General features: G+C 38.2%; 2 protein-coding genes across 2 annotated transcripts; both read right to left on the reverse strand.

Moving 5' to 3' along the window:
• Window positions 1-5,653: 5,653 nt before the first annotated feature.
• LOC148573417 (transcription factor MYB88-like) lies at window positions 5,654-6,949 on the reverse strand. Its single transcript, XM_088505062.1, has 4 exons — window positions 6,879-6,949; window positions 6,601-6,803; window positions 6,320-6,468; window positions 5,654-5,770 (listed from the first exon to the last, which is right to left on the reverse strand). Exons 1-4 carry the CDS (start codon window positions 6,923-6,925, stop codon window positions 5,654-5,656), a joined length of 516 nt encoding a protein of 171 aa, XP_088361188.1. The 5' UTR covers window positions 6,926-6,949.
• Window positions 6,950-7,290: 341 nt separating this feature from the next.
• On the reverse strand, window positions 7,291-9,071 carry LOC107627070 (transcription factor MYB88-like). Its single transcript, XM_088505765.1, has 8 exons — window positions 9,003-9,071; window positions 8,841-8,887; window positions 8,488-8,560; window positions 8,222-8,277; window positions 7,952-8,134; window positions 7,694-7,875; window positions 7,388-7,533; window positions 7,291-7,302 (listed from the first exon to the last, which is right to left on the reverse strand). The coding sequence occupies exons 1-8, from the start codon at window positions 9,069-9,071 to the stop codon at window positions 7,291-7,293; spliced, it is 768 nt and encodes a 255-aa protein (XP_088361891.1).
• Window positions 9,072-12,160: the final 3,089 nt, after the last annotated feature.

The raw sequence follows: 12,160 nt of genomic DNA on the forward strand, positions 1-12,160 counted from the left end.
GCGCCGGTGATCGACGCCTTCTTTAAACAAAAAGGGGGCACACTCACCCCTTCATTCTCATTCCACTTCTCTTCTTCCCCCATATCCTTCTCCATCTCACAAGGTATTATACTAGGCCCCCTCTTAGTCCATTAATCTCTTGTATTTCTTATTCATCTAGTTGCACCATCTTTTAGGTAGCTTCTCTCTTCCTTTTCTTTTCTTCTCTCTTCCCTCTTTCTCTAGTTACTCCCTTGGGATGTCTTTGCTCTCTCCTCTCTTTCAATCCCATTCTTCATGGGCATTTAGGTCTCAAACTCACTTACATGAATATATGAATGGTGTTGCTTAATTTTCTTGCAATCAATATGCACTATAATCATCAATAATGGATTGTGGAAAGTTACATTGCTCTCATTTTCACACAATCACATACTACTTGAAGGATGCACACCAAGTGTTCGATGAAAGGCACACTTGAATTTTGGACTCATTGTGACTACCTTGCCTCTCATCAATCACTTTTGAGTGCATCCCGACTTTCCACAAACCATTCTTTCCCATTTTCTTCGCTTGCCTCCCATTTATGGTCCCTAAGGGTGTATGCTTCTCATGCCTCTTCCTTGCATGCTTAAACTACCCTTGCACTACATGAAAATAATTTGCCTTGCTCTTCACACATTATCTTAGTTACATGTTGCAGCTGTCATGTAACAAAGATACCCATATTTTATGGCATAACTTTTCATTACATAGAGCTCATGCACCTCCACTTCTTTGAGTTTGATATTTTCCCTTTCTTGCTTCCACAGGATGGTCATCAAAAAGGACAACGGGAAAGGCCCCAAGAAGCCAGCTTTCAACAAAGTGCGCCAAGAACTAACGGCCAGGCCCCTCCTGAAGAAGACCAAGGGTCCCGTTGACGTTCTAGAGAAGGACAACCCTCCTAAGGATTCAAACAAGTTTCCCAACCGTTACTGCGAACTTGTTTACTCCAGAATGATTGAAAGGAATTACCATCCGGAACCCCTCCTAGTCTTACCGGCTCACCTAAGTCCGATTGTGATGCCACACATTGACCGGAGGCATTGGAAATTCCTCTTGAGGCAACCAACGGAGGCCAATCTCTCATGGGTGGTGGAATTCTACTCCAACTTCCACTCACCTCATCTCACATCAATATTTGTGCGCCGAAAACAAGTGTCGGTCATAGTGGGAACCATCCGAGAAGTCCTTGGGATTGAACCGTCAACGGATGCATATGACGCCTACCAAGAAGTCTTGGCTACATGCGTTGACCGCGCATTCGATTGGAGTGCGATCCTCCGCGTCATTGCTTTACCCGACGCATATTGGATTCGGGGGACCATAAAGCGAAGACCCAAGGGTTTAGATGTCCGCCACCTCACTCAAGAAGCCACGGCATGGGCCCAAATTCTAGCTCACTACGTGCTCCCAAGCACACATGGGTCATCCATCACCGCCGAGCTTGCCTTGTTGATATGGTGCATCTTGACCGAGAAACCGGTCGACGTTCCGCGTGCCATCCGCCAATCCATGGGGCGCATTCATGCCAAGGGAAATCTACCATTCCCCGCTTTAGTAACGGCATTAGTTGCGAAAGCCGGCGTCAATCGGGAGACTAAAGATAGGCGAACCTCAATACCGGTCGATGGTGATATCATTCCAACCAAGAGATGCCTCAAGCCTCCGGAAGTCACCAAGGACATTGAACTGGCCACACCAACTGGCCACGCTACCACTTCATCTACATCACAAAAATCGGCCGCCCAACGCCTTGAGGACCTTCACAACAAATTAGACCGTTATGAGAGGCGTAACCAACGCCGCTATGCTCATGTGAAGAGGCTTCTAAGCATAATCACCACGCCTATGGAGGAACCCGATATCTCCACCTCCACCGCGACTTCAAGCGGAGATAGCAATGGCATTGGAGATGTGGCACACTCGGAGCTCAATCACCCCGTGCGCCTAACCTCTAGCACGGGGGACCGTGCCAAGTTTTAAGTGTGGGGAGGTCGGCCGACCGATCTCCGTAGGTAACATCTGAATAAATCTGAATAAATTAGGATAGGTTGCATGATTAGGTTTTAGTTGGCACCATTCGCATGATAAGCCTGCTTGGTTGGAACAATGAAACTCTTTCTTAGGAAACCAACACTCTGGGGCGACCATGGCATTGCAAATTTTAAATGCTTTGATGCCAAAGTTGCATGAAGAATTATATTTTGGAACATGGGTCTGAAGTTAAGAACACAAGCTTGTGAGATTTGATCCTAATGGTGTGGTTACATCTTATAACCACTTATTTTTCCTTCTTGTGTGCATTATTCTCTTTCTATGATTGTGATCCTTGATTTGTTTGATTCTTTATGTCCATTATTTCGTGTATTCATGCGTTTATATGATTGAGACCATCATTTCATTAGCTCACTCTCCCAAATGGCCTTACCCCCTATCTTCCTTTGTTAGCCAAATTTGAGCCTACAATTAACCCACTTTGTTCTTAATTTAGCACATTACAAGTCTTAAAGCGGAAAACAATAAAAGTCCTTATTTGGATCATTGATTAGCTTAGGCTAGTGTGTGTGAGTATCATTCAAGTGTGGGAACCTTGGGACATTGGGTGAATAAGAGGGTATTTTGTATTATTATTGAAAATATTGGGAATTGGGTACATACTCATGTATTGATCAAATGTAAAACCTTATGCATTGACGCTCTTGTATATAGAAAAAAAAATGAGAAAAACAAAAGAACAAAAAAAAAGGAAAAAAAATATGGAAAAGGAAAGAAAAAAAAATAGAAAAAGAAAGAGGAAAAAAATAATGAGAAGGGGACAAAATGCCCCAAAGTGAAGCTCAAGAGGAATCAATGCATAAGTATAGTGAAACGAAAAGAAAATGCATGAGTATGTGGAAAAGTAAGGAATGGGTAGTTAGGTTAGCACTTAATTGTATAGGTCATTATATAGGTTAGGTGGAAAAAGCTCAAGTTAATCAAAGATTCAAATCCTAAGCCCACTAGCCATATACGACCCTACCTTGACCCTAACCCCATTACAACCTAGGAAAAGACCTCATGATAATTGTATGCATGCATTGAATAATTGTTGATTGTTAGATGAAAAAACAAATCTTGGAAAGCATGATTAGGGGAGAATTGAGAGAATAAACCCCAAACACCGAGTGATTAGAGTGCAAACACTTCCGACGAGGGTTCGATGCTCAATCCTTTGATTCCCGGCTCTCGCGAGCATTCCTCATGCAAGGTTGCGCATATTGCATTTGACGCTTAGAAAGTGGCGAGTCCTATGCTTTGACCACCATCGTATCCCATGTGCTCGCATATGTCCTAAGAAGGCTAATTTGCTCCCAACCAAGTGGATAATGGCACTAGTCATAGTTGCATGCATATAAGTAGGTTGCACTTCATGAGTCTTATACTTTTGCAATCCCTCGGTCTTCTTATTTCTTCGCATTTCTCTAAGCATGAGGACATGCTAGAATCTAAGTGTGGGGAGGTTGACAAACCCCAATTTGAGGGTTTATCTTGTGATGATTTCAGGGGTTTTATCAATGATTCCACACACTTTCTATATGAAAATACAAGATTTTGCATTCCTTTCCTAGTTTCGCCTCATGAATGAAAACATGCTTATTTCGCACTAAAATAGATACATTTCTAATCTTCTCTTGATGCCATTCGATGCCGTGACTTGTGTGTTAAGTGGTTTCAGGATATAGAGTAGGAATGGACCGAAAGAGAGGAGGAAGACGGGTACAAAGGAAGGAAGCATGAGGATTAAGCTTTGGGAATTTCCGCATGGGCACGTGCGCGCACCTTGCGCGCCCGCGCGGATAGGGCAACGTGGAGCCAAAGCCAAGAGCCGGCTTGAGAAGCGGCTAAGCCAGGATCTTCATGGGCACGCACGCGTACATCACGCCTCCGCGCACATTACAAGACGCTTCAACGGCGCGTGCGCGTACCTTGCGCGTGCGCGCCGATTTGCGAATATGATTTTTTTTAGAAGTCACGTGACTTAGGCGTGGAGGCAGTTAAGGATTCCACTCTTGGAGAAACACCTTGGCGGGAAAAGCTTAAGAAGACCAAAGGAACAAGGGTTAAGGACACTTAGTTAGTTCATTTTCTAGATCTAGATATTTTAGGGGAGAGAGGAGAGTTAGTTACACTTTTTGGGAGAAGAAGAGGGAGATTCCAAGCTTCACTAGGGTTCATCCTCATCTAATTTCTGAATTTTCAATGACTTTTTGGTGAGATCCACTACAATTCTCACTCCACTTTGTTCATGTCATAGATTTTCTTCTCCAATTTCAAGTAGTAGATGCAATTGATCAATTCTCATAGATCTAGAATTCAACTTTGTAATTTTGGATTTTGTCTCTATTTTGGACTTTCATTGCTACTCTTTGAGATTTGTTGTTAGATCTTTGTGTTGCAATACTTTCAATTTGACTTTCCTTCTCATTTTACTATGACTTTCCTTATTGCTCATCACATGTTTGATAAAATGATAACACTAGCTATGGAGTAGAATTTTCACACTTGGCATAGGATTTGGTCCTTGGAAGAAGTTGAATAGTTGTATCAATAATTGATTTGGAATTAGGGATTGCTAGTTGGCTTGGAGTGCACTAAAGCTAGCTTCCCATAAGGTGAAGCTAGGACTTGTGACTCAAGTTGATTGCTTTCATTTGACCTCCCTCTATACCTAGGGGATAACTAAATGGAGCAAGGCCTAATTGTTGTCAACATTGAATGGACTATAAGGATAGAATTTCTAATGCCAACCCTAAGCCAAGTCTTTTGATAATTGATTGTTTGTTTCTCATTACCTTGCTAAAACCTTCAAAGAATTCCAACAAGGCTTACTAAATCAATAAGATGCACACTTTGGCAATTCCTAGGGAGAACGACTCGGGAGACTAGTACTCTCGGATATAGATTGTAGATTTGTTTGATGAAGGATTTTGCGTCGGTCTAGACTATACTACGATTGATCATTTGATAATTTCTATACCGGCAAAAATTCATTTGTCACACACCAAAACCAAAATACCACTCAATTATACTTAAGTTTCAGTACATCAGAAACAAAAAAAAGGGGAAGATAATTTATTCTATAATCTACGCACACCAAAAACAAACAAATAAGAATCTAGGTTCCAACTAATTAATGAAAATCCTCTATTACACACTTCTTTTCCCCCCTTTTTTTTGCAACTTTTCTCTTTATGTTTTTGTTCATTATATGTAGTAGGAAAGGCGATATGCCAATGTATACTTATGCGCAAGATGACTAATGATAACACACCAGGCTCTGTACATAAAAAAAGGCAAAATGCTGGATTGGAGAAAAACAAACCCAGAATAATGTGAAAAGAAGACAAACCAAAGAATCACACTCTAAAAGCACATTGATTTTCGGTGCCATTATCTAGGAGGTAACCCTTGAGTGAAGGGAAGGATATTGTTAGATATGTTGAAGATGGCAAGAACATACCATTACATTCTTGCCAAGGGTATGCCTTTCAAAGTTTTAGGGCAGGATAAAATTGAAATGTTTCTCAAACTAGGCAAAGAAGGATGTCAAGGATTCAGAAAGGGGAAAATAACCTATGGATATTGGGATCTAGGATTGTAAACTGTCTAGTAGGGCTTTTTTGCAGGGTGGCGGTTGTGATGCTTGAGCACTTGGGTTGAGAGATGGAGACTCCACTCCTAGTGTTTTCCTTAAGAAGTTCCTTTCCTGAAAGAAGTTCAAGAACAAATGGTTAGTCTAGCTTCAAACTTTGATAAATTGGAATGCATGACAAGAAAAAGGGTCACGACTAATTGGCTAATTGCTCATAGCAAGTATACAGATGAAACTAATTAGGAGGAGATAACAAAATATGCTTCATGGCTATGTAGTTAACCTATGTTTTGGATGATGTCTTCATCTGCATCAGAACGGACCTAGAAACTAGAAAGTAGCAATTTATTCTTTATTGATAACTTTGGATCTATAATCTGCTTACTGCAGTAAAAACATGATTTGATTCCACTGATCTAACACCACACCTAAATTGCACTGCATTATCATGTTACTGCTGGAATGGATAATATAATAGCTTTCTCGAAGTCCTGCTTCTGATTCATATTGATTATTGATATTGTAGGAACATTGGTTCAGTGGGGTTTCCAAATATATAATGTTATTAACAGTATATTAATACTTGTTAGTTGTTACTATTACTGTGATAGTATTTCTGTTGGTCTTAAAATTGTTTAATCCCAAGGTGTTTGGGTAACTTACACTTTCCGAAAATTGTGGGCTGGGAATCCCTGTAGCCAAAGATCTGAATATCGGAGTTACTTGAACAGGGGAACCAAACTCCACTCTTGATGAGGCAGAAACAGCGCTATCATTGTTTATTTGTTCTTTCGAATTCGGCAGCATATCTACTATAGAAATATGTATATCTTATTAGCATTTTGGTTCATTAAAATGATAAGGGTATTAATACATGAAGGAGAAAAAGTAATATACTTTAGAAAAATGATAGAATTTTCATTCTTAATAATGAATTATGTTACCTTGATCTAGGGTTGCAGTAACTAGAACACCTCTCTCACATCCATCTACTTCTTTCTTATCTTCAATTTGTGTGGTTTTCATTTCAGTTTCTATATCCCGGTGTGAAGAGTGTTCCATAATGTCACCAGCTGAGAGAGGGAGGATAGTTGATCCTGTACTGTATTCAGAACTGGCTGGAGAGTCTTCATACAGATCCATTTGCCTGAATCATATTAAAAAAATATTAGTCTTCTTGTTAAGCATACAAGAAATTATATTTTTAAAGTCTTTAAAGTACCTCCAACATGGCTGGCCTCCCTCATTACTACTCAAGTCTTCAACCATATTTTTTAAGATCAGCAAGCTTTAAACCTTGAATCTTGCATTTTGGGTTGTTTGCTTCTTTGGTTCGGTTCAAAAACTCTTGAAGAACCTAGCACCAATCCAAAGTAGTGTCAGTTGAACTCTACAAAGTAATGGCATTTCTCATATCTGCTCAAGAATGACAGTTACTTCAGACTTCTTAAAGGCAAGGTCAACTTCCTTTAATGATTCATGTCTCTTGCCATCTTCATGACTAGAGAAATGCCTAGTACTTTACAGTTACATTTTGATGCTACAAATGTGACTTCTATGATTCTGCTTTGGTTCTGTTGATGCTGAACTTTTATTAGAGACTAGAAATATATTGTCTCTACTAGAGGCTGTGCTCATGAAACCAACTACATATTTCAATTATGACAAAAACATAACGTGCTCAATGCTCAAAATCAAAACAATACAGGCCAAGAGATTATGGAGGTTCACCTTCCACGTGTTTTCAAGACTTTGGTCGATGTCCTCTGTATCAATATTTTGAGCTAGTGAGCTCAGCAACTCTGCTTGTTGCATTAATGCATCTATTTTTGGGTCATCCCTTTTTAGGAATGTTCCTTGAGTTTTATTATTTTGAGCTGCAAAGGCATAATAAACCAGTTTAATATTAGAATAGGAGGATGGCCAAAGTTACATTTGCTGAACATCTTAACTGCAACTTGTTTTATGCTTTAGGTTTCAAAATTTGAGAATCATGTTATGTATGTAACTAATAAAATTCAATTTGGAGATAGTTACCAGAACTACTAAACTTGGCATTGCAAATTTGAAGCTCGTCTAGCAAATTGTTTATGTTTTGTGAGTTTTGAGCTAATACTGCGAATGGTGTCCTTGGATGCTGATTTATCAAAGTTCCATTTTGCAAATGTGATCTATCTCCAAACTTGATCTTCCCTCCATCATCCGTGATATGAGCCCTCCTGCATTACAATAGGAGAATATTTTAGCATCATTCTTTGTAAATTTGTGTATTGGGATTCATAAACCGTACTTTACCTCGTTTTCTTGATAGATATAGCAGATTCTGATGTTGCATCTGTATTATAAGCATGTTGGAAAACAATTTTCTTGTTATTTGAATTGATGTGTGATGAAATGCTGTTCTCTTTAGCTAAAGCTTCATATTTTTGCCTCTTTCTGCAGAGCATAGAGAAGCGATTTTTCACAGCATTATCCGTTCTGCATACAAAGCATGATCAATAAGATTTGAATGTTCACACAATTTCCATTCTGAATGTGCATGAAGAGGAGAATGACTTTTGTTACCTTCCTGAAACCACTTTCCCTATTTCTGTCCATCTGTTGCCATATAATTTTTGAGCCTGCAAAGAAAATTGCAGAAAATTAAAGCCACAAAACAGATTTACTGAAATATGGATAGGCTAGAGTAGCAAATCAAGCTTGTTCTGTAGACTTTTTCATTGAAATCCAAGTTCTTAAAGTTGTGTAGATTCCTAATCTTATACAATAAAGTAAGCTTGTTAAACTCCAATGGAAAATCTAACTTTTGGAGAGAGGAAGCATGGATATACCTCACATAAGAGCATGTCTTCCTCTGGTGACCATCCACCTTTCTTGAAATCAGAATTCAAGTAAGTGTACCATCTGATATTTTATTAGTTACTTAAGAATTAGATTGGTAACAACAATAATAATAATAACAACAACAACAAAGCAGAAGATCAAGGAAATTCAAAATACACAATAAGCATTTCAAAATCTCCACCTTCTTCTGCACTGTCTTGTCATTTTGTCCTTGAATTTAGAAGCAATAATTTCCCAACTGCATATAGTTTTTTAGCATTAACAAGAACCCATTTTAATGTTACTTCAAGGAAGGAAAGAAGCAAAAACAATGGTAACCCAGGAGAGGAAGAATTAGTACTTTTCAGTTCCATGGATACCAATCTGCTCTCTCAGTATATCATCTTCCTGAAACTCACATAACCAAGCATAAGACAATATTCAAATGCAAATGGATTCATAAGTAGACAAAGAACTATCATTAAACAATAAAAAAAATGCAATAGAGAGAATAAGTTTTTACCTCTTGAGTCCAAGTTACAATGTGACCCTTCTTAGATTCTCTGTTACACTGTTCTTCCTGTTTCTTCATGTCTTTGATTTGTCTCTCAAAGGTGTTTTTCTATTGAGGTGGCTCTCTTACTTGCATGCTAAAACCAAACGCTCCACCTCTGTAAAATAATATAAAAGCTATTATGGTTTGTGGATGAAAAAAAATGAAAAAAGGGGGCAAAAAAAGAAGGTAGAACCACTTCTTCTTTCTCTTTCATTGACCTTTACCTATAACAAGCATAAATTCCATTTCCAAAAGACATTACCAAAAGGTACTCAACTGAAAAATATAATAATAAAAAAAGGAGTATTACCCTCTAGAAAGTTTAAAGAGTTCGTAGATACATAATTAAATAAATATATATATGTGCATAAAAACTCGAATAATGTTGCAAAAGGATCAAATTATGTTCAAATGAGAAAATCTAAAGTAAAGTATTCTTGTAAGGATAAATAAAGACTAAGTAGTACTTTTAAATAAAAGTATGTTTTAATTATATAAAGAAATTTTTCATTTTTTTGTAAGGAAGTATTTTATAAAATCAAAGGTTGTCGTATTCAGAATTCAAATAATTGTTACAACCATAGTCAAACAGAAAAAGAACCAAAATAGAACTATTTTCAAGAGAAATTCCAAGATAAGAGTTGTAGAAGAAAACTACTAGAATTGATACATTTTATCAAAACAAGGTCAGTTTTTATCAATTTTACAAAGAAACACAAAACCAAAAATTGTAATCCGAGCAGGACACACAGTTACAGAACACGAAACAAGAGAACTAAATCGCATAATCAGTTTACTACGAATCGCAACTCTTAAGATTTCAAATAACTTAGAAATCAAGGATTATGGATTGCACCAAAACTAATTCGAAATCAAATCAACAAATACCAAATTTATGAACAGTGTTAAGGTTGAATGTTCCTTAAAGATTCAAGCAACAATTAGGAACATAATCAAACAAGGATATATATGAATGACAAGATATGGTAGAAAAATATCCAAAACACATTCCAAGAAGAAATCAAGAACTAGAGATTCCAATACTACTGATAAAGGAAAAGATAACGTCAAGCACGAATAAAGATTATACGTCGAAACGGAACTAATCTCTGAAATTTAGTCTCTAACGTTCCCAAAACCCGCGACTCGCATTATCTATGACTCGCATATCGTCTATGATAACCCATTAATGCTTACATATACATAATTCACTAGTGTTAAGCTGGCCAAACTTAATACCAGGAATTATGCAATGCAAGACTAATGGCATTAATCAATAGACAGTCATGTGCATAAAGCTCTAATTCTCGTTATTCGAACAAGACCTACTACATGACAGACTCTTAGAATATGCAATTGAAGCATAACCAGTCCATTCCTCAGGCTCTACAGGAAAGACCGCTCTGATACCATAATTAACACCCTCACTATCAGAAATCACGCTTCCAGCTGCGCTACTCTGATAGCAAGAAGTATTACGACTACTTTACATATTAAATACTAAAATAGGAGCCTGTGACTCGACACTGTATCGCTGATTTCTTTGAACATCGGAAGTAAATACTTTGTCTTAAAAAAAACAAAACAAGCAGGCATAGATTCATATACAAGACTCCTTACATAATAACTCAATATATTATACATATAAAACATACAATTCCTATCCCTCTGACAAACTTGTAATAACAAAGACGAAGGAAGAAAATAATCTAAATAATACAACAGCATATAAACCAAATGCAGTATAACTCTTCTTAATGCTTCTTCATCCGGTTCCTGAAAAGGTAAAGCTGTAGGGGGTGAGAACCTAACCACACGGTCTCACCATGAAATTTCAAAGTTGTTATAAGAAGATATTTAAAAAGAAAATTGTTCTCAAGCTCAGTGATTATCATTGCTTTATGAATCTTTTAAAATTCATAGGAAATCGTTCAAAAACTTTTTCAAAAGAAACAATGTTTAATCTTTCAGAAATTTAAAACATTTCCTTTCTTATAAGAAAATCTCAATCATTTTCCAAGATTCAGCTAGTTTCAATATCAAATTATTTTCAAAGCGAATCAGTGCCCATAATAAATCTCTTTTTAAAATCAAACCAGCTCAAATACTAAATCATTTATAAAGTCATTTATAAAGTCACTAACTCAAAATTAAACCATTTCCAAAGCTAATTCATTTACATCATCAAAAATAACTTCAAAACCAAGAAAAACCATTTTTCATAATAATCAACTAAAAAACCTTTCAAACTCATTTCTTTTCAACAATCACAAACTACTCAAGCAATCAAGCAATCAGTCATTCAGTCCAGCAAACAACCACATTTAGAAGACAATTATAATCACAGGCATATGTTCTCTCACATTAATATCTATTTATCATAACTCTGTAATATAAATTAGATTTTTAAGAAAAACCCCTACCTTGACTCGTCGAAACCATAACTCAAAATGCGTCAACGAAACCATTTCTCTTAACCCGAAACTAACAGCAACCACAAACTCAGTCCCTGATCACTTTCGCAGCACTCACAGCAACTTAAGAGCGACATGCGACGCTCAAAACACGACCCTACGTTACTAGAACCTCAGAGTTTATAACCAAATATAACATAATACTAACACGGGTTTCTGAAAAATAAATACTTACCGAACTAAGAAAATGAAACAGCGGCGGTCGCTGAACCAGTTTGGCGGCAGCTCCGGCAGCCACCTTGAACGGCAGCAACGACCAGAACTCCGACAACGGCGATTGAAACAAACATACAGCGATGATTAAGCTCCCAGAAATTCAAAGGAAACGAAAACCAACTTAAAACCTTACCGGCGACAGATCTCAATGGCGGCAGAGGTGTTCTACGGCGGCAGAACTTGGACAGAAGCTCAGCCAGCGGCGGATCTGGCAGTGACGGCTTCTCAACGGCAACACACCCCACGACTGAAACTCCCGCGCAGCGCGTCTCTCTCTCTCTCTCGCGAACGGCGGCGACGGCAACTCCTCGCGCGACTCTCTCCCTCGATCCTGGCCTTCCTTGCGACGGCGATGAGTGGCGCGGTGGCAGCGGCGGTCCGCGATGGTGGCGACGAGCTGGAGCACAACGGCGGCGGCTATGAACGACAGCAAGC

This window comes from Arachis ipaensis, chromosome B2, assembly GCF_059453495.1.
Source record: "Arachis ipaensis isolate K30076 ecotype BB chromosome B2, ASM5945349v1, whole genome shotgun sequence".
Classification (NCBI taxonomy): Eukaryota; Viridiplantae; Streptophyta; class Magnoliopsida; order Fabales; family Fabaceae; genus Arachis; species Arachis ipaensis.